Genomic DNA, 22,593 nt, shown 5'->3' on the forward strand with positions numbered 1-22,593 from the left:
CAGGGCTGCAGTTGTTCAATAGCTACCAGTGTTGAGTACTAATTATAAGCCAGTCACTTTATGTATCATTGTGTTGTTAATAGTTTCATTTTAGAGCTGAACACTCAATGCTCAGAAAGCAGGCCAGGTCCACACTAGTCCGTCTGCCTCCAAGCCCATGGTCTCCACTAGCCAGCTTGGCCTCACTGCAGGGACTCAGGCTGCCCCTTCCGTCTTCTTCCTGACCCACACATGACCTGCCCTCGGTAGGGACCTCAGTACTCCTAGAATCTTTAAGTTCTGTACCTGTAGCACACATTTAGGGATTGCTCTGGGCAGGCTTTGAGAGAATACTTCCAAGGTGTGTCTATAGGAAAAATCTATTTTATCTCACAAAAAGGGAGTCTTCGGAGGAAAAAAAAACAAAAACAAACAACTAAGAACATAAAGCTAGAAAAATGTTTTCAGGTCTGTTGATCCTGGCTCTTCTTTTTACAGATTTAATACCTGTGTTACTTCAGATAGGTTATTTAATGGCTGATTCTCAATTTAATCACCTCTTAAAGGAAAATAAATATTTTCCATATACAGTCTATTCACAAGGATAACAGGAGGTAACATGGATGAAAGTGTGAAAAACTGTAAGGTATGATATAGACATCAGATTTTGTTGTTGTTAGTATAAAAATATAATATGTGTTAATAATATTATTATCACATAGCTCTAGATTAACTGATTGAGACAGCTCCTAGAAAGAAATTTTAAGAAAAACTGTAAGGTATGATATAGACATCAGATTTTGTTGTTGTTAGTATAAAAATATAATATGTGTTAATAATATTATTATTATCACATAGCTCTAGATTAACTGATTGAGACAGCTCCTAGAAAGAAATTTTAAGTCCATGAGGTTGAAACTTTAGATCTATCTAGGGTGCTTGTTCTTTTACACAGGCCTTTGAAACACTTTTGCTTTCTCTTTTCCCATGAATGTCTGCTACTTTCTGAAGTTCCCCCTTACATCTAGCTTCACTATGGAACCATTCTAACTTCAGTCTGTCCTGAGGTATGAGGCATGGGGCATGTCGGAAGTCCTTGCTGCTTCACCATCCATTAGCTCACATTTGCAATGGTTTTGGGGACATGCTTACAACAAGGCTGCACTGTCTGCCCCTGCATCCATCAAAGGGGCTCACAGCACTAATTTGTCTGGATAAATGTTTCTCTCCTACCTTTGCTGCCCTATAAACATTCTTCTTAAAAAGAAACATCTTAGCAGGGAGTAGAGGGCTCTTGTATTCAAGCACAAGATACTTTAGATTGTTTTGTAGCTTTTGTTGACTCCACAGCTAAATTCTATGCTCTCTGAATTTAAGAACCATATTTCATTTAATTCACACACACACACACCGTTATACATACAAAAGCTATCAATAAATGCACAGGCAAGGGAAGCAGTGTTTCAGAAGACATGATTGCTGTCAGAAGAGCCCAGCTTTAGCTCCTAAAATTAGAATTTACTTGGTTCCTCTGTTTTCCAATACTTGTGTTACATTTGAGTAAATATAACATGCAATTTCACTGTATATTAGGAAGTATTTTCCAAATTTAAAATTCAGTCATATATTGAATATTTTATACTTGATTGCATTTTAATGGAAATACAGTCACTTATTTGATGTCTGTTCTGATTCTGATTTTTACATTTCAGGGTCAGTTAAAGTGATCTTTATCCAGATGGTAAATGACATTTGAAGATGACATTTAAAGATGTCATTTAGCTGCTCTCCTGACATTTTCCATTTTATACTTATATATTTTACTTAATGGAGCCATCTATATTCAGCATGACAACTCAGAAGCGCTTAAAATTAAAAATTCAAAGTGTTCTATATTCATCTTCTGGCTAGCTCAGTTATTTCTAATTTGTCTAGCCCATCAATCATAGTGGTAAATAAAATTAAGTACATTATTTTTTCTTTCCTTCACAAAGTAAGCATTCTTACATTGGCCAAGAGCCTTGAATAATAGTAGAAATAATTAGACAACCCAACTGATTATTGCATTCAAGTGCATAATGAGTGACTAATATGTTGGTATGTGATTATATCCACTGCCTCCTTGCACATGGAAAAAGGGTTTTCATAGAACTTTATGAAACGGTAGCCATCTGTTTGTATTTAGGAGGATCTGTTATATGGAAAGTATTGTCCTTCAAGGATAAAATGCAATTATCAAATTCATTTACTTAGAGATAAGGCTAAATTAGAATAATTATGTTCTACAGTGATTCAGAAGATAAATTTTTAAAAAGTTTTAAAGACATTTTTAATTCTACTAGTGTTAACTCTGAGTTTTGTTTTTTGTTTTTTAATACATAGCAAACAGCTTTAATACAACCAGTTAGCATTTGGTTGACTTCACATAGGAACACAGAATGAAATTTTTGAGTCAAAGTTTTTTCTTCTCATATTATATATTTTTTTCCATTAGCTTCTGGCATTTGTTTTGCAGTGGAGAAGCGTGTGATTGGTCTGACTTTGAGTCCTTTGTATATCAAATTATTTTCTCTCTGCATGTTTATTTTTCTTTACCCTTTGTGTAAATCAGTGTCCTTCAGTAGGAAGTAAAATTCACCCTAGATGGCGCAAATGAATAGGATTATTCACAGTGGTGTAGGTAGGATTAAGGGAACAAACGCTTAATTTGAGCTGGTGAGGCATTCAGAGAAGACTAGCAACAACACTTGGAAGCCATCAGTACCTCTAGAGATGAGGACATTGCTGAGGAAATAGTGTTACAGGGGCCAGTAAAAGCTGGAACTGTGGAGAGGATCCACCTAGTGGGAGCTGTCATCTGGAGGGGTCTTAGCTACTACTAAGATGTGGTGTTGAAAAAAGTGAGGGAGCAAGGAGAATCCCCCTGAACTCTCTCTCTTCCTGCCCTCTATCCCTCAGCATTTCTGCCAGTGCCTTCAATTGGCCAAACCCAAATAGAAGGTAATTGATAGGGGAAGGAGCCTGGGTAAAATGGTCTGCAAAGGTCAAGTTCTCAAAGAACAGAGCAGGGCAGAGAAGGGGCAAGAATGAATCTGGACAGCTGAAGGAGAATAACCAGTTTATAAACACTGCCAGGGCATATCTAGGTGATGGTCTTTGTAATATACCCAAAATGTATAGACCCTTTAATTGGAAAATTAACATCTATTTATTAATTATTTCAGAGGAACTTTCTTGTAGTTTAAGCTTGATAATCACATATGCTCTATTTTTTCCCTAGGATTTTCTTTACTTTGTACTTCTTATACCTATTTTTCTCATCCTTTCACCTTTTTTATCCTTTTCACCTGTGTTGGATGATTTCTCAAGTTTGTTCTTAATATCACTGAGTTAATTGCTGTGTTCGTCACGTCATGCTCTTTAAAGATTCCAGTGCAAAATTTAATTTTTGCATTGAATTTTAGTGTCCTTTGTGAATTTTCTTATTCCCAACAGCTCCCTATTTCAGAGATGAATCTCTTCTATGACGTTCTATTTTTGGTTCATAGAGGCCATATTTATTATCATATTAAGAGTAAGATTATTAAGAATTTATTATCATATTAAGCAGTTTTCAAAGCTGCTTTCTGTACTTTGAAAATTATTTCAAAATAATATTCAGACCGTTTTTTTGTTTTTTTCCTTTCTTTTTATCTGAACTTTTTCTTTTCTTTTCTTTCTTTCTTTATTTTTGGCCATGCCGCATGGCTTCCAGGATCTTAGTTCCCCACCAGGGATGGAACCCAGGCCCATAGCGGTGAAAGCACTGAGTCTTAACCACTGGACCGCCAGGGAATTCCCGGAATAGTTGTTTAAAATTGACCCAATACATTTTATTTTAACAGCTTTATTAAGGTGTAATTTACATATCATAAATTCGCTTGTTTTAAGTGTACAATTTAATGTTTTTTAGTAAATGTGCAGAATTGTGCACCCATCTCCGTAATCAATTTTTGAATATTTCTATCACTGCACAGAGATTCCTAGCGGCCATTTGCAGTCACCTTCTCTTCTCACCCCTGACCTCAGTCGAGCACTAATATGTTTTCTACATCTATAGCTTTGTATTTTCTGAATATTTCATATAATTGTAATCATACCATATGTGGCCTTTTGCATCTGGCTCCTTTCACTTAGCCTAATGTTTTGATTTGTTTTGTTTTATATTTTATTAAAGTATAGTTTATTTACAATGTGTTAGTTTCTGCTGTACAGCAAAGTGATTCAGTTATACATATATATACATATTCTTTTCCATTGTGGTTTATTACAGGATATTGAATATAGTTCCCTGTGCCATACAGTAGGACCTTGTTTATCTATAGTAGTTTGTATCTGCTAATCCCAAACTCCTAATTTATCCCTCCCCCACACCTTTTCTCTTTGGTAACCCTAAGTCTGTTTCTGTTTCTTAAATAGTTCATTTGTGTCATATTTTATATTCCACATATAAGTGATATCATATGGCATTTGTCTTTGTCTTTCTGACTTACTTCACATAGTATGCTAATCTCTAGGTCCATCCATGTTGCTGCAAATTAACCTAATGTTTTTGAGCTTGATTCTTCTTGTAGCGTGTATCAATACTTCATTCCTTTTTATTTCCAAATAATACTCAATTGTGTGTGTGTGTGTGTGTGTATATATATGTATGCATCACATTGTTTACCCATTCATTAGTTGATGGACATTGGATTTTTTTTCATTTTTATTAATAATGCTGCTATGAGCCTTCACATATAAGTTTTTGTGTGAACCTGTGTTTCAATATCTTTAAATAGATATCTAAGAGTAGAATTTATGGGTCATATGATGTATTTATGTTTAACTTTTTAAAGAAACTGCCAAACTTCTTTTCAAAGTGGCTGTGCCAACCACTTTACATTCTCACCAGCAATGGAGGAGAGTTCCAATTTATCAACATCCTTGTGAACACTTATTACCTACCTTTTTTATTATAGCTATTTTATTGAACGTTGAGCGGGATACCTTTGTGGTTTAAATTTGTGTTTCCCCAATGATGCTGAACATCTTTTCATGTGCTTCTTTTCCATTCATATATCTTTTGTGCAATACCTATTCAGTTTTCTGTTTATTTTGAATTGGATTATTAGTCTACATATTCTTGAGTTCAAATTTAAGCTCTTTATATATTCTGGATACAAGCCTTTTATCAGATGTATGATTTGCAATGTTTTCTTCTGTGGATTGTCTTCACTTTTTTAATGGTGCTTTTTAAAATCCAAAAGTTTTACATTTTGATGAAGTCCGATTTATAAAAGTTTTCTCTTTTATCACCTGTGCTTTTGGTGTCACATCTAAGACATCTTCACCTAACCCACAGGAAAATCATCCTATTGGGTTTTTTTTTTTCCTAAGAGTTTCCTAGTTTTAGAAATTACACTCAGGTCTACGATCAATTTTGAATTAACTTATGTGTATGGTGTGAGTTAGGTTTCTAAATTCATCTTTTTGCATGTGGAGTTCCAGTTGCCCCAGCACCATTTGTGGAAAAGACTATCCTTTCCCTATTGAAGTGTCTTTGTCCAATGCACTTTCGTCTCTTTTTCTAATTTTTGTTTCTTTTTAGAAACTGTTATCATTGAATGTCAGATTTTCTTTTTAAATTCAATCTTGGCTCAAGACACTCACTGTGTAACTTTTTCTTAGTCCCCCTTGGTGCCTGTTCTCAGATCCAAAGCTGTGGTGCAACTTCATATGCACAACTCCAACCCAATTTCTGTTGGCTAGTAGACATTCATCTTTTTGGCCTATTCTGAAAGAACATAGGAAAGTCTACTACTGCAGCACTCAGGTACACTGACTATGAGGAAAATTTGAATCTTAGAAACATTTGAAGCAGCTTGTAGTTGTTCTTTGCCTACTTTAGTGTAAGAAAAACAATAAACCCCAATATAGGTGCCCCCAAGGCTTTTCTGTGTATGCTTCTACCCATGATGCCCTGGATAAGGAAAGAGTATATCTCTTGATTCATTACACAATTAATTATCTAGCTCCTTCCCTACTTGGTTCCTACTTGTTTTGGAGTTTTAATAACCAGAGAGCTGCTGATCGCAAAGGGGCCAGGCCATTTCTCCAGATACATGGTAAAGTAGAGCTTGTGCAATATTTTTGCGTGTATTGGGGAAAGTAGGGATGTGGAAGTGTTGGCTGCCTCGTTGTTTGGGTTTATTTTAATAACTTTATTGAGGTATGTTTTATATATCATATAGTTCAGCAGTCCCCAACCTTTTTGGCACCAGGAACCGGTTTCGTGGAAGACAATTTTTCCACGGACCAGGGTAGGGGGGGATGGTTTCGGGATGATTCAAGCACATTACACTTATTGTGCACTTCATTTCTATTATTATTACCTTGTAACATATAATGAAATAATTATATAACTCATCATAATGCAGAATCAGTGGGAACCCTGAGCTTCTTTTCCGGCAACTAGATGGTCCCATCTGGGGGTGATGCGAGACAGTGACACCCAAAGCGTGTTGCTTATGTCCAGTCTACTCCGTAAGATGCAGCTTCATTGTCACTTGCCACTCACTGTTAGGGCTTTGATATGAGTCTGCAAACAGCTGATTTATTATGGTCTCCGTGCAGTCAGACCTCTCTGCTAATGATAACCTGTATTTGCATCTGCTCCCCAGCGCTAGCGTCACTGCCTCAGCTCCACCTCAGATCATCAGGCATTAGATTCTCTTAAGGAGCGTGCAACCAAGATCCCTCGCATGCACAGTTCGCAGTAGGGTTTCTGCCCCTATGAGAATCTAATGTCCCCACTGATCTGACAGGAGGTGGAGCTCAGGCGGTAATGCGAGCGATGGGGAGCGGCTGTAAATACAGATGAAGCTTCGCTCGCTCGTCTGCTGCCCACCTCCTGCTGTGCAGCCCGGTTCCTAACAGGCTACAGACCTGTATCAGTCTGTGGCCCGGGTACTGGGGACCCCGATATAGTTAACCCGTTAACAGCTGTACAATTCAATGTTTTTTTCTTTAGCAAAATTTCCAAGTTGTACAATTATTACAATAAATCGGTGTTAGAACAGTTTTATCACCTCGGTAGGATCCCTCATGCCCATTTACTGTTAATCCCCAACCACTAATCTACTTTCTATATCTATTGACTTCCCTTTTCTAGACATTTCATATAAACAAAATCATACAGTGTATGATTTCTGCCTGGCTTCTTTCACTTAACATAATGTTTTTGAGGCTCATCTGTGTCATATCATGTATCAGTAGTTCATTTTTTATTACTGAATAGTATTCTATTACATGGATACTACACTTTATGTATCTACTCATCAGTAGGTGGACATCTAGGTTGTTCCCATTTGAGCTATTATGAATAATGCTTAATATTCTTGTGCAAGTCCTTGGTGAATATAAGTTTTCATTTTTCTTGGATATATACTTAAGAGTGGAATTGCTGAGTCATATGGCAAACTTGTATTTAACTTTTAAGAAACAGGGATGTCTAGTCCTGATTCATCTGCAGCTCCAATTCTTTTGTTTCAGACCGTAAAGGCTACATATAAGATACAGTATTTCTTTGTTGAATTCCACTGATGCTATCACTGAAGGAAAATTTTCTCAGATTCTGACAAATGCTTGACCATTAATCTTAGTTTCCAGTCTTACTGCATGTACATTTTAATCTTTGCCTTCAAGTATATTTTAATAGGAAGAAAGAGATAGCTTCGTGTCATGTTATCCCAAATTCTTTTAATTAGAGTAACAATGTGAACAGGGTAGATTTTCTTTAAGAAATAATACGTTAGGAAATGAATCTGGTTCATCTGTGATTACCTTCCATAACTTCCTTAATATGTGGAATATTTTCTTCCTATTCCGGTGGTAGCTCGTGCTCTATGTTCATGCATGTATCTTCCAGGTACTTATTTATTATTTATAAAGGGACTAATGTATATGTAGCTGTTAAGTTGCTCTCATGTCTAAAGAAGATGTGTGTGAATATATGTGCATTCTTTAACATTGTATTAAGGAATTAAGTAAATTTATTTAGCCTAAAATATGGTACTTGTTTTTGTTCAAATTAAAATTTCAGAAATTTAGTGATTTTCCGTTTATTCCAAAGTAACTTTGAAATGAGCTGATTTGATCAAAAACAGTACACTTCCAAAGGATATCAAGATATCCCTTAATATAAAGTAAAATAAGATTATAACTTATTTCAGTGAGCGTGTGTTCTCATATCTCTAATAGACTTCAAACTATGTGTTTGGTATATGGATAGAGGTTACAGAGATTCTGACTATCTTTGTGTTTTAGAATTCACTGAGCAATTTTTAAGATGTGTAGAAATTCTTTCCAGGACCTAAAACACATACATGTGTACACATGCACATACTCTCACATGGTCCGATGCATACACACACATATTTACATATGCATGTATGCACATAGACATACACACACACTCATACTCACTTGCTCTATGAATGTGCATATATACATGCAAACAAAACAGTCTGTGGATGTATTATTTGCTTTTAAAAGTTTGGATTTAGTTCTTTGTGCTTTTAAATATACTCTGTGAATTTTTTTTAAACCAATTACTTCTGCTTCTACTTTCTCTATCTTTAAAAATGGTAAAAGGCCAACTTCCCAGGAATAAGTTGATTATCATTGAATTAAACCATGGAAACAAGATTTTTTTCCAATCCATTTAAGAGTTGTGGAGAAAATATTCTATGATTATACTTTATTCATGATTTTTACTTGATGCATGTGTTGAGGTTACAGAGATTTTGATTGGCATGCTCTATTTATAAATGTTTTCATGTTATTTCAACTACATGTCTAGTACATACCTATTATATTCTAATAAAAGAATATGTAGGCAGAATCTTCTTGTAGCAATCAAGAAAAATACAGGCAAGGACAGAACAAAAAGAATTGTTAGCGTACTAGACCAGTAAACCCAAATTAATAATGAAATTTAATATGAATAAATGTGATGTCTTACAATTTGATTTTTTTTAATTTACAGAAATACAAAAAGGAGAGAAATATATTCATAGCTATTTACACAAAATAGGCTTAGGGAGTTAAGTTGACTGTAAGCTAGACATGAAACCATGTCACACGATGAATGCTTGAAAGTACTGGGTATTATATACAGATGTGATCACTCCCTTCTAAACGAAAGGATTTAATATAGAAGATAAAGTAGATTTATTCTTTGAATCACTTTAAGTGATTTCTACTTTAAGTGGATTTGAGATGAAAATAAAGACATTTTATCCATTAGAGCCATTTGTAAAGGGATTGTATTGCCTGCCTCCTACTGAAGCAAGCTCCTGGAAGAGCACAGGCAGGGTCTAGGTGGTATAGAAAGCATTCCTGTAAGGTACTGAATGGAAGATTGAGTTTCCTGGGCTCCTTCCACATATGTGACCTTAGCAGTCCAGAGCAGAGTTTGATCATTCTGCTGTCACTCGGGGGTCAAACAGGTTATATGAATGAGTGAGGCTATCTGTGTTGAGTGATGGGGCTAAGTGGATATTGTGTATGTCTCAGTAGTCAGTTCCAATCTAAGGTTGCCACGCCATAATCAGGACCCAACTTTATCAGGTCTTCCAATTTTTCAACTGAAACTAGAAATCTTAATTTTTAAAATGTAAACTGTCCACATTTTAAAATTTAGCAACTAATTCCAAAATTTTTAAAGCACAATTATGGGCTATCACTTTTTAACTTAGTTTAGGAATTATCTCAGAAACTTGCTTCTACTCCCCCGCCTCCGAAGTGCATTTTGGGAATTACTGAATACTCTGACCTTTGAAATTTTATCACGAAATATCTAAATGTATGACTGTGTAAAGAATAATTTTAAAGCACCTGTGTAATACCCACCCCTTAGCATCCTGTCATCTTTAATGGCACATCAAACATATTTCTTACAAGATTCTAAAGTTGATACAAAAATGATGTTAATATCACTGCATTAATTAAGTAGAAGATGGTCGATACACAATATAAAAACTGGACAAATCATTATTTTAACGTACAAATGCTGGCCGCGATTTTTTTCTTTGCCTTATTATAGAGAAAAGCCATAAGAAACTGCTTTCACTGCCCAGCCATAATTTTCTAAATGCATTTTAATTTCTAACTGCATTTTAATTACTAAATGCAATGGTGCTTAGAACTCAATTCATTAACTAGAGCAAATTAGAAGGGAATATAAATCTCCGCATTTGCTGATGACATTCATCGCTTAGTAAGCATGCATTTACTGTGGATCAAGTATCTAAGACAAAATATTTTTTTAATGATTATTACTTCAAAAGTCATTAACCAGGCTCTCAGATTTAAAAAAAATAGTCTCAACTGAGAAAGCTTCCAGTCCTGTATCTATTCATTTGTGTGGGACTTTCTGGGGCCTTTTCAGGATATACCTATCCAAGTGTAATATGTGATATGAGTATCAGAGAAGCACTCTTATCATGTTGCCTTTGCTTTTTTAAAGCTAGGTGGTCTTGTTTGGGGATCAGTTTATTATTGATAATTTGGAAGACCTTCTAACAACCTACACCCTACTCCAATAGAGGATTTCTAAAATGATGTAAGAGATTCTTGTATCAGAAACTCTCTCACCAGTAGCCTTGAACCCTTTGAATATCTTCAAGTAGCTTAGAGAATACAGAGACTAATTCTGTCTAAGGAACAGGAGGTGTTTGGTCATATAGTATAAGGCACGCAATGGAAGGCAGGGAATTATTGGGTCCAAACCTAACTTTTAAAAGGGATGTTTTTTACAAAGATTTTATAAGCCCCAACTATTATGGTATTATCTCCAGTTTCCTCCCCATTTCATTTCCTCTAGTTCTATAGCAACCACATCCCATTAATGGGAGAAACCTTCATTTTTTTCCCTTCTGACATCACATGGTCCTCCAGACCTTTTGGATTTTCTGGAGTTAAGTTCAGTATTTTGCTTTTCAAGTTTCTGGCTTACCTAAATTTCACTGTACTAATTATGGAAAATGAGTTCCAATCTAACAACATTTAAGCACTAGTAACAAGTAATATTCTAGGAGGAGAGCAGAAGAGATCTAAAATAACGACTGGCACCAAAGAATGACTTTTAAAAAGGAAAGACACTATGCAGCTCTAGAGCCATTCAAAGCCACGTGGCCCTGAGGAGATAATCCTGACTCCCACGTAGGCAAAAGTTCTAACGTTTTCTCTTTCGTTGGTGGTTTGGTTTGATAGCATGCTCTACAGAATTCACACATTAAGATTCTTTAGCAATAAAGAATTTATACAACTCTATATTCAGTCTGACCTCTGTTTTGGATATCTACATCAGCACAAAGGGAGAAGGATGAAGGAGCCAAGAAAAGGAAAATTCATCAGATTCTTTTATTTTTAAAAAACCCTTTAAATAACAAGGGACATGATCCCAGCTATTTCAATTTGGCATTGGTTCGAAGTAGAGCAGAAAACTAGCTTTTCCAGCTTTTAAAAGTGTTTACTTAGGCATTCACTGTAGGTAAGAAAATATAAGTTTTGAAGCCTCATAACTCAGAAGGGGCCTGGGCTTATGGGACAGAAGGAGAAGATAACCTTCTGGCAAAAGAGGGTTGATTTATTCTTGCAGATGTGGGTCTCCACCTCCATGACACACACTCTGTATGCCAGATACACCTCTCCATGTGTGACATGTACCTCTGTGATAATATTCAGAAGGGGATCCCCATCTTCCCCAAGAATGAAAAATGCAGTTTTTTAAATAAATACTAATACTAATAAATATTAGTATTTTCTGGGAACAAATCCCAGATTTAAATTGTTGATGAATTTTCTTCCCCAATTCTTCCCAAGTTGTTTCTTGGAATAGATTTATTAATGACAACTTTCTTTTCCTCTCTTCTCTATTCTATTCCTTTCTAAATTCTGGCTTTTTAAACTAACAATCAGTAGGAGTTTGGGAAATCTAGTCCTTAAACTGCAACTGAGAATTTTCTCAATACAGCTTTCTTTGAATTGTTTATGTTTCAACTCTGTAAATTGACTTAATTAGGAAGTTTTGTAAAATTATTTTTCTTCCCTTGCCTAAGAAAACTATAGAAACAAAAGGACAAATAAAATTGACAGATATAAATTAGAAACCTAGATCCAGGGAAGCACTGTAAAGATGTATACATCACTTCTTCTGAAAAAGGAAGAATAAAAGCTAAGTTCAAATAGAAGAAGTACTTCAAAAATGTGCTGAGCCAGACCCTGTATTAAGCTTGACTGTTAGGATGAACTTTATTAGCATTTAACTTGTATCACGCCTTCGGTGCTAATTAAACACCTTCTTCTATTAAAAGAAGCATCTTAAGAGAAGCATCTACCTTTTAGAACTGAAAGGGAAGCTTTTATGATAACTTATTTAAAGCTCAGTTTTATTAAAAAAATATTTTATGGAATCAAAATATTGACAAAAGTAGGGGAAAAATAAAAACAAAGAAAGTACATTGACTTGCTTTTATTCCTATGTTTTGTGATCCTCCCTTCAGCTCTTTTACCTAGCCTTTTACGTATGTCTTTTGTTTTTCTGGGATTTGAATAAAGGATTTTTTAAAATAAATATCAACTGAATATTTTTCAAACTCAATGATGAAAAATATTTGGTAAATGTAATAGCTGTTTATGTGCAACAAACTATCACAAAACTTAGTGGCATTAAACTATCATTTATTTGCCTAATTCTTTTGCCCTCTGTATGGATTATTCTGGTCTCAGTTGGGTCCCCGAATATATTTGTGGTCAGCTGACAGTCAGTTGGGAAGCTCTACTTCTGGGAGTTGGCTGGCTGTTGGCTAGGACAATGGGAATAACTAGGCCATGTGACTCTTTTCATCCAGCAGGCTATCCCGGACTTGTCACATGGGGCAGCATGTTTCCAAGAGAGAATGAGCAGAAATGTGCACGATCTCTTGAGGGTAGAGTCAGAACTAGCATGTCATCTTTCCCACCACATGTTACTCCTGCTGTATTTTATTGGTCAAAGCAGGTCACAAGGCCAGCCCAGTTTGAAGAGGTGCAGAAAAAGACTCTGCCTCTTAATGGGGCACATTGTAAATGGACTATTTACTGGGAGGGGAAAAATACAGCCAGTTTTGTAAACAGTTTTACTGTGGAAAGCCTTTATCACTAATAAAGTCTTAAGTCTAATGTATAAGAGACACTGGTAGGAACCCAAAGGTTAGGTTCCTTTATGCCCATAATTTCCAGATTATGTTTTGTAAATCCTTGGTGAATTATATTACATGGGAAGTAACTTAGTTCACATAAGAATTATCACATTGATGTTTCTCCAAGGCTAGGGAAAGTGAAAGAGTATGGAGAGTCATTGACTTGGTTCCTTCCACGACTGAGAGCTAAGAAGAGGTCACTTAAGAATGCACTTTGGTGTAGAGTGTCTTGATCCGGGCTTGAGGGCAGGAAGAGAAGCAGAGACTCTGTAGACTTCCAGGGCCAGGGGCAGAAGAGAAACTGTTATATAGAGGTGCTGATGAGAAGAAGCCACAAAGGCAGATAGGCCATCAAAGAGTGTTGGTACCAAATATCCTTTACAAAATGATTTTGAGACCTAGAATCTTAATTTATCACGCTGGGAAAGTGAATTGGTAAAAATCAAAAAAAGTATTAGAACAGAGCAAAGGTGTATCATATGTCCCATTTTAAATACTTTTCAGCTCATACATTTTTTACTCTTTATGTTGAAAAGGTTGAGACACTTTGTTTTTCTAAGCTTTAAATGGAACTTTTAAAATGGACTTATTTGTTTGTTTTAACCTACCAATTTCTTGGATTAGGATGCTTCAAAAACAAAGCTACGTAAAAAATAAGGTCGAAGTAGCTGTTTTCTCATTCAACTGACATTGTCTGAGCAACTCCTTTGTGCCAGGTATATTTCTAAGAGCCAGAGCTATCACAGAACATTACAAAGGCCCTGCATGGGTGGAACTCACATCCCAGAATGAGACAGACATGAAACAGATACACACGTCAGAGGGTGAGAGGAGGTCTGGAGAAAAATAAAGCAGAGTTAGGAAGACAAGGAATGTGTGGAGAAGAGAGGAGAGGAGGTATTTTATAGGGGCTTCCCTGTTTTTTTATACCAAGTGGTCTGGGAAGGCCTCTCTAATCAGGGACCCTGAATGAGCTATGGGAGTGGGTGGTGAGAGTGTATGAAGGAAGAGTGTTGCAGGCAGAGGAAAGGCCCAATCTGGAGCATGCTTGGCATGTTTGAGGAACCACAGGGATGTTGGTGACACTGGAGCCGGGAAAGCAGAGGAGGAGTGAGGTGGGGGTGAGGCTGGAGAGCTTGTTTGGGGTGGGGGGCAGGGCTGACCACATAGTGCAGGGTTGTGGTTCAGAGCCAGCTGTACATTTTACCCACTGTGGGAGCTTGGAAAAAATTCCTGAGCCCAACCCCAGAATCTATTGAAATTTGTCTGGGTTGAAGCCTGATCATGTCTTTTTAAAATGGTACCAGGACAAATCCAGTGTGAGTCAAGGTCTCCTGTGCCTTAGTAAAGCATGGCTCTGACTGAGCGAGCTGGAAAACCACTGGAAGATTTGCCAAAGAGTCACAAGACCTGATCATCCTAGCATGCCTCCTTCACCCACATTCCCTTTGCTTCTCAAGATCATGTCTTGTATAAAGCTTGGGACCCTGCCTCATACGTTGAGGGGAGAGAGTGGAGAATGTGGTCGTGGGCAAGATCTCTGGGTGCTCTTACCTGCCCCTCCTCTGCCAGGTGTCAAGGATGTAACACACAAGGCAAGGAGGAGGACTTCTAGGGACAAGAGCCTCTCCTGTTCCCTTTCAAATTGGGTTGCTATAACAAAATCCCACCGACTGGTTGGCTTATAAACAACAGAAATTTATTTCTCACAGTTTGGGAAGTCCCAGCTCAGCATGCCAGCATGGCCAAGTGAGAGCCCTCTTCCAGGTCACAAACTTGTATACTTATATGGCAGAAGAGGCTCAAGAGCTCCGTGGGGTCTCTTTTAAAAGGGCGCTAATCCCATTGTTGAGGGCTCCACTCTCATGATCTCAGCACCTCCCAAAGGTCCTGCCTCCTGTTACCACCATCTTAGGCATTAGGATTTCAACATATGAACTTTGAGGAGACACAAGCATTCAGATGGTAGCAGAGCCAGAGTTCCTGGCTCTTCAAGTTCTCCTCCAGCCTTCAGTCAGAAATCCCCATGCCTCACTTTCAATGTCACCCTGAAGTCACAAGCATTCACAGGATGACTGTGAGAACCAGTGAGTGTGTATGTCACTTCTGCTGACTTCTGTGTTGACAATAGAAAAACACATTGCTCATGTGTAATATATATAAACTAGTGCCTCAAACCCATGCAGCTATGATGTAATAGCATACAGAAGGATATGCCCAGAAATAATATAACCCTCTACTTGTTTTGGAGTAGCAGTGGGATGTAATTGTTCAGAGCAAAAGCTGTGAAGCTGGATAACTTACATCCTGGCTCTAACACTTGCCAGCTAAGTGGTTTATCCTTTGTGTGCTTTGGATAATGGTGGCACACTCCTAAGACTGGTAAGATTAAATGAATGGATACATATTAAGTACTTAGGGAAGTACATGGCACACATTTAGTGCTCCATAAATCCTATATTAATACAGTTATAGTTTCCTTCTTGATTTAATCACCGTACAAATGGATCCCTCTTTAATTTTATTAAAAACATAGGAGATTTTTGTACAAATAATATGTATAAAAATAACATTTTAGACGGGTTCTTCTCTGTTGTTTAATTGCTAAAAGCACAAAGAGATCACATATTAAGAAGTGTACCAGATTTTAATCGAGAAAGAAAGTCAGTCTCAAAACATTTTAGAACACAAATCCAATTTATATAATTGCTGTGCAAACAATTTTTGGTAAAACTTTCTAATTCCTGGCCTTCACGTGGATAAAAAGAACCGCAGTCTCTTTTGGATAGCTGAGGATGGGAATGCAAAGGATTAAGACGTGGGCAAGACATGTTTTCAACATATTTATCTAGAGAGCCACCTGAAGTGCCTACTTTGAGAACAAAGATGAAAATGTGAGATTTAGCTCTAGCCTCCTAAACTGGTCCCCTTATAGAGGTTCCTAGATTTAGTGCATGAATGTGGGATGGTATGATTAGAGGGGGCGGTGACAAAATTTTATCCTCATGGGAAAGAGACTGTTTAGACTTACCTTATTTCTCCAGCTTTCTCTTCCCAAATGAATCTCTCATCTTTGTTTCATTGGGGTCAGAAAGTTAATAAAAACTTATAGGAATACGAAAAGATGATTAAATATTTATTGAAAATTTAAATGTGATACTTAAAGGTACAGGTAGTCCTGGGGGTTCATTAAAGGCAATATATTTTTATTTAGGGGGAAACCTTCTCTCAGAGCTTTATTTGAATTTGACCCACCACTTGAGTGATGTTTAAATAAAAGTAAAATAGAAAATGCCTCTTAAGAAAGGATGGCCTAGTTTGAGCATTTCTCCTGTATTAATTTAGAGGGCTCATTTTTTGTTTGTTTGTTTGTTTGTTTTTTTTTTTTTTGCGGTATGTGGGCCTCTCACTATTGGGGCCTCTCCCGTTGCGGAGCACAGGCTCCGGACGCGCAGGCCCAGCGGCCATGGCTCATGGGCCCAGCCGCTCCGCGGCATGTGGGATCTTCCCGGACCGGGGCACGAACCTGTGTCCCCTGCATCGGCAGGCAGACTCTCAACCACTGCACCACCAGGGAAGCCCTAGAGGGCTCATTTTTACATTGCCCACAGGATAAAATCTAAATTTCTCATCTCCACAAGCTGGCCTCAGTCCCTGAAGCGTCTTCTTCTATCTCATCTCTATAGTGTCTCTGTCTCCATTCATCTGTAAGGCATGCTTATTCCTCCACACCTTTGCCCTTGCTGTTTACTTGGTTTTATTTCTGTTGAAATGTTGCACGTCCTTCAAAGGTCAGCGCTCTTGGGTGATTTTCTCTGATTTCCCCACATCTGGAACCATAGCTGTTTCTTTGCTCTCTCAATCGTTTGTTTGTTCTTTATTCATAAATGCTGTTAACTCTGTCTACTGTTTTAACTAATTATCTGCATTCTTTTTACCATCATAAACAGTTAGCTCTTTGGGAGGAGAGTAAAATATTTCTCATATTTGTATAACCATACTGTACCATATATATGCCAGAACTCAACAAATATATGTGGAATGAATGAAAAACAAACTCCCCCACAAAAGTTCTCAGAACCAGAGCATACTTTCCCTCATTTCACTTGCATGTCATCCCTTTACTTCATGGTCATTTGGACTACCACCTTTGTGTCTTTGTATTTCTTCTATGACAATCTGATTATGGATACTCCTTTAATAATAATTTAATAATGAAATTTAACTAATCTAATAATGTAATTTAATCATGATTTAATTTAATTATTCTAATTAATTGGATAATTAAATTTAGTAAATTAATAACTTAGTAATTAAACCTCTTAATACTTCTAATTGACCTTAGGACAATAATTTGACTTGATGAGGTAAAATCCAAACTTTATTCAATGTCCTTCAAGATCTGATAGTAAATCCCATGTCACCCTCTCCTCACACTTTGTTACAGCCATCCCAAATTTCTTTGTGTTCCAGAAATGGTCTACGTGGAATGCTTTGTTCTTCCCTTCGACCTCCTCTCCATCTTTAGGTGTGTTAGTCCTCGTCTACCAGATTCAAGATAAGCTGTTACTTCTTTCTGGAAATCATCTCTAGTTCCCCATACCATCTCCAGCCCTAGACTGGATTAAGCCTTTCTTCTTTGTGATCTAGTAAATAATAAAGATCAGAAAGACTTGGGTCAAGATCTGATGTTGCTACTTACCAAGTAGTGAATTTAGACCAATGCTTCTCACAGTTCATCATGCATCAGAATCACCTGGAGAGCTGGTTAAATTGTGGCTCACTAGGCCCCATCTCCAGAGTTTCTGATTCAGTAGTTCTGGGATGGGTCCCGAGAATTTGCATTTATCACAAGTTACCAAATGACACTGATGATGTTGTTCTGGGGATCGTACTTTGAGAACCACTGATTTAAATAATCTAGTTAATCTCTCTAAGCTTTAGTGTTACCATCTGCAAAAGGAGACTAAAGGGGTGTTTTAAGAATTAGTTGGGGTAATGTATATAAAGTGTTTGACATGAATTAGTCCTCAATCAATGCCAGTTAATACTGCTTCTGCATTATCATTGCTTTCATCACACTGTATTAAATTGCAGACTGAACTGACCATTTGCCAAGTAAATCAGGAACTTCATAATGAGCAGAGACTGTGCTGTTTTTATTATGGTACCTTATGAAGCGCATTAGTAAGCGCTAAAAAAACATATAATGGAGTAAATTCAAAGTGAGAGCATTCCATAAATATTTAACAAAATAAACTTAGGTGGTTCTTTGTAGGTAGCCCCTATACAGAATGTTCCAGGATTCCCTAGTTCAGCTCTCACTATATTCTTGGTTTTCTTGAGACTGTTTTTGCTGCTTGGTTCCTAAATCACTTTTGGTTATGGTGAATCAGTCCCCACAGCTTCTGTTTCTAAGAAAATTATACAAGCAACATGGAGAATGTCTGTGAACTAGAAATAAATAACCACGTAGACTATTCATTCGGCTCTGTAGTTTCCTTTTTATACTGAATGAAAGCAGTTGCAGCACGAACGTATGCCAGCCTTTAACACTGGAACTGGGTTAGAAATGAACACGTGAAGAATTTAATTTGCAGGTCTTGGCAAATTCATGAAGCCTGCTCTTTAGAGAAACCGTGCCTCCTTTTCCTGTCAGCCTGTACCGCTGTCCTCCTCTTTGACCTCAGAATCTCATGTTTCATATGCACTCATTAGTTCAGCCAATATTGTTTTCAACGTCTGCTGTGTGGCAGCTATTACTCTCATGGTGGTGATGCCACACTAGGACAAAGTCCCTTCTTTACAGAACCTAAAGCACGGCATTTGCCAACTTGTACCTTGTTTGCATCCCTGTCTCCCACGCTAAATTGTGAGCTTACTAATGGTAGGTACATTATTTAATTGTGTATCCAGCTCAGTATTTGGTACATGGTAGATATTCATACATGCAGTTACTGTTCATACAGAGGAACTTTAACAGTGGTGAGAAATGGAACTGAGCACCAGAGATCAATACTGCTGGTCCATGAAAGGATTTGATACTAGATGTGTATTTTTTGACCTACAAAGTGTTATTTGTTTGAATTTCAATTAGAGCCAGCCAATAAAATGGGGGAGATTTTACGTAAAAATCCAGATCTCCGGCTTCTTTTGAAAAAGCCTACATTCCTAATTCCCTCTCAGCCGGCTCCTTTAGATGGAGCATGCCATCTCCATTTTACTATAACCCCTACTATTCCCTACTGTATTACATGTGTGTGGAAGAGTGTATATGAACATGTGTATCATGTTTGTCTACATGCATATGTGGTGAGGAAAGAATGAAATTGTTCAAATTCTACATAAATCCACTGAAAGTTTGTCTTTATAAGCTTATAACAACCTAAGTCCAACTGCAAATAATACCGTATTCCTTTCTTTTCTTTAATGATGTAGAATGCTAACAAGGATTTCTTTCATTTGAATAATATAATATATTGAGTTATCAATCTAAATTTTCTCCAAATTGCTTTTCTGCGTTTTTATAGTAGGTTTCCTGTATTTCCCAAATCACCTTGATAATTGCCAGCTACTCTTCTATTGTGATATATATCCCCATCCAAAGTAAAATATATCTAAATCTATCTGGTTTGGTTTTCTTTCCCTCCCTTATGGCTATTAAACTAACACTTTTCATTTGGCTCGGTTTTATCATAGGAAATTAGGATACTTAAAAATATAAAATTGAATTAAAATTGTAGTTTACCAAACTAAATCTATTCATGCTTTATTTCAGCTATCTTTAAAGAGAAGAGGAAGCAAAGATTTGCCAAAATCTGAAAAGAAGGCTCAACAGACTCCCACAGAGGTATGTGGAAATAAAATTTCAGCTAGTACATCAAACATCTCTAAATGTATATAATAATAAGCTACCTCTATAAGTAGACACAGTAACCAGATACACTCATGTAAAACAGAGTTAAATTATGCATATCAATTCTGTAGCTGTAGATGCAGGAGACAATATAAAGCATTCAGTATCTTTTCTTTAAAAGCTAGCGCTAACATCCCTGTTATTATTGCTTTTGCATTGTAAGCACACAGCAGAATGTCATTAGTACTTTATGTGTTGCTACATTTAAGAACTGTACCCATGGTGCTGATCTTGTTCACTCATAATTAATAAGGACAATAGAATAGCTATTCCTATAGTATCAGGAGAGAGTAAAGAAAGGAATGTTGTAGGAAGGGTGGCAGAGGGGAGAGAGAGACTCCTGATGGCTTTGGAGAGTCCTAGAATGAAGTAGTTCTCTCTACCAATGACTGGGGAAGCAAAAGAAAGGAAATTAAATAATAAAAATAAAACTTAAAACATGTCTTCAACATGGGCTTGTTAAGAGACTTAGAAACACAGCCACAGTAAAGACTAGGTCTACTTTTAGGGTGAGCAGAGGTGCTGGTGGATGTAATAAAGGAGATTTTAAAACAGAAGAGGAAATATTTAGGGACAGCTATGATATTATGGCTCGTTAAAAATACTTGGCTAGGGCTCCCCTGGTGGCACAGTGGTTGAGAGTCTGCCTGCCGATGCAGGGGACACGGGTTCGTGCCCCGGTCCGGGAAGATCCCACATGCTGCGGAGTGGCTGGGCCCGTGAGCCATGGCCACTGAGCCTGCGTGTCCGGAGCCTGTGCTCCGCAATGGGAGAGGCCACAACAGTGAGAGGCCCGTGTACCGCAAAAAAAAAAAAAAAAAAAAAAAACTTGGCTAGATACTGATTTTTAAATGTGTAAGTTGGGATCTACAGGACTGTAGCATATGTACTTTTTTTTATTCTTACAAGGGGTTTTCTCATTAGATAATAATTTTAACTAAAGCAATACTTAAATATTCAAAATTTGAAAAAGTTCATCTCACTCATTTTTTTAAAAGCATAACATATTAATTGTTAATTTTCCTCTTCCTCGCTCTCCCTGCTCTGTCCTTGGTTAATTTTTCCCCTGGTGCTGGACATGAACATTTATAGGCCTCAGCAGTTCTAGAATTCCAGAGTCTCCTACCAAAATCATCTTCTTTTTGCACCTTTCTCATCATCCCCTTAATAAGTTCATATATGCTCTGTCACCACAACTCTCCCACTGTGTCTTTGCCATAATTTTATGCATCAGTTCTCTTCCCCACCTCACTGAGGGAGAGGTGCTATATGCTCCCCATTCTAAAAATCTTAAGTCAGCTTTAATCAACAGTTTATTTTTTTTAACTCATGTTTGTCCTATTCTTTTGTCCTATTCTTATACTTCCCATGGTAAAGCTTATTTATTTTTTTCAACAGCATTCTCTAATCCAGGAATTCTTAACTGTTTGTTCCTGGCTCTGTGGACCCCCACTCCATGTGTACAGGGGCACTTTTCTGCAAAAGACATATGCAGCTTTCATCAACTTCTCAGTGGGACCTGGGGCCTTACAACAGTCAAGACACGTTGCAATCCACCAGTTTTTATTTCGTGCACATAAATGTCCTGGGAAATTTGCAAGGACGCTATTATGGCCTTTGAAGTCCCTGCTATCATTTTCAGTTCATTTATTTTCAGAGGTTATTACCTGTCTTTTTTCAAAAACCCACCCCAGAAGATTGACTGGACTGTCTCAGATGGGAGATCTCAATTATAAAATAGTCCATAGTTGATTCTATTGCTCGGTCAAGGCTGAGGACCATTGAGTCACATACTTACGTTAGGGCAAGCATCCTATATTGTTGTAACTCGTATTTACATATTCATCTCCCGTGCTTAGCCAGGGCATATTGTAGGCGGGGGCCATCTTACTCAGCTTGCACTCATCGGTGTCTAGTGTCTGGCACTCTGCAGCGGGATCAATATGCACTTTTGAATACTCCCATGTCCCCCTTTTCTAGATGAGCCATATGAAATTGCAACATGCTGTTGTTCTGACCTACACGAATGGCAATTTCGTATGGTTCAACCTGCTATTATTTATGTAGCTTTTTATTTCATTTTATTCAGTTTCTTCTTTGTATTCCTCACATGTTCCTCCAGCAGCACAGTGACTTTATATACTGAGAAATGGTATTGCATAGCAGTTAAAAACAGTAACTTTAGGGTCAGGTTGCCTACATGGGAATCTCTGCCACATACCAGCTGCATGGCCTTAGACAAGCTGTTTCCTCATCCTTAAAATGGGGTCATAATAGAGAGTTGTACAGATTAAATGAGTTAGTATATGTAATTTATCAGAGTGCAACTTAGCTTCCAGTAGTGGCTAGGTTAAAGCCAAGCTCAGTTCACTGCTTTGGGCCCTCATCATCTTTATGTTCCCCTTCCTCTTAACGTCATCTGTATCTTCTCAA

General features: G+C 37.3%; 1 protein-coding gene across 1 annotated transcript in view; it reads left to right on the forward strand.

Moving 5' to 3' along the window:
* MTCL3 (MTCL family member 3) overlaps positions 1–22,593 on the forward strand; it is a 41,583-nt gene that overhangs the window by 13,297 nt on the left and 5,693 nt on the right. Inside the window, exon 4 of the mRNA XM_065888966.1 lies at positions 20,023–20,094. Coding sequence (XP_065745038.1) covers positions 20,023–20,094 — 72 coding nt within the window. The remainder of the gene's footprint in view (positions 1–20,022; positions 20,095–22,593) is intronic.

The sequence above is a fragment of the Phocoena phocoena genome, chromosome 12, assembly GCF_963924675.1.
Source record: "Phocoena phocoena chromosome 12, mPhoPho1.1, whole genome shotgun sequence".
Classification (NCBI taxonomy): Eukaryota; Metazoa; Chordata; class Mammalia; order Artiodactyla; family Phocoenidae; genus Phocoena; species Phocoena phocoena.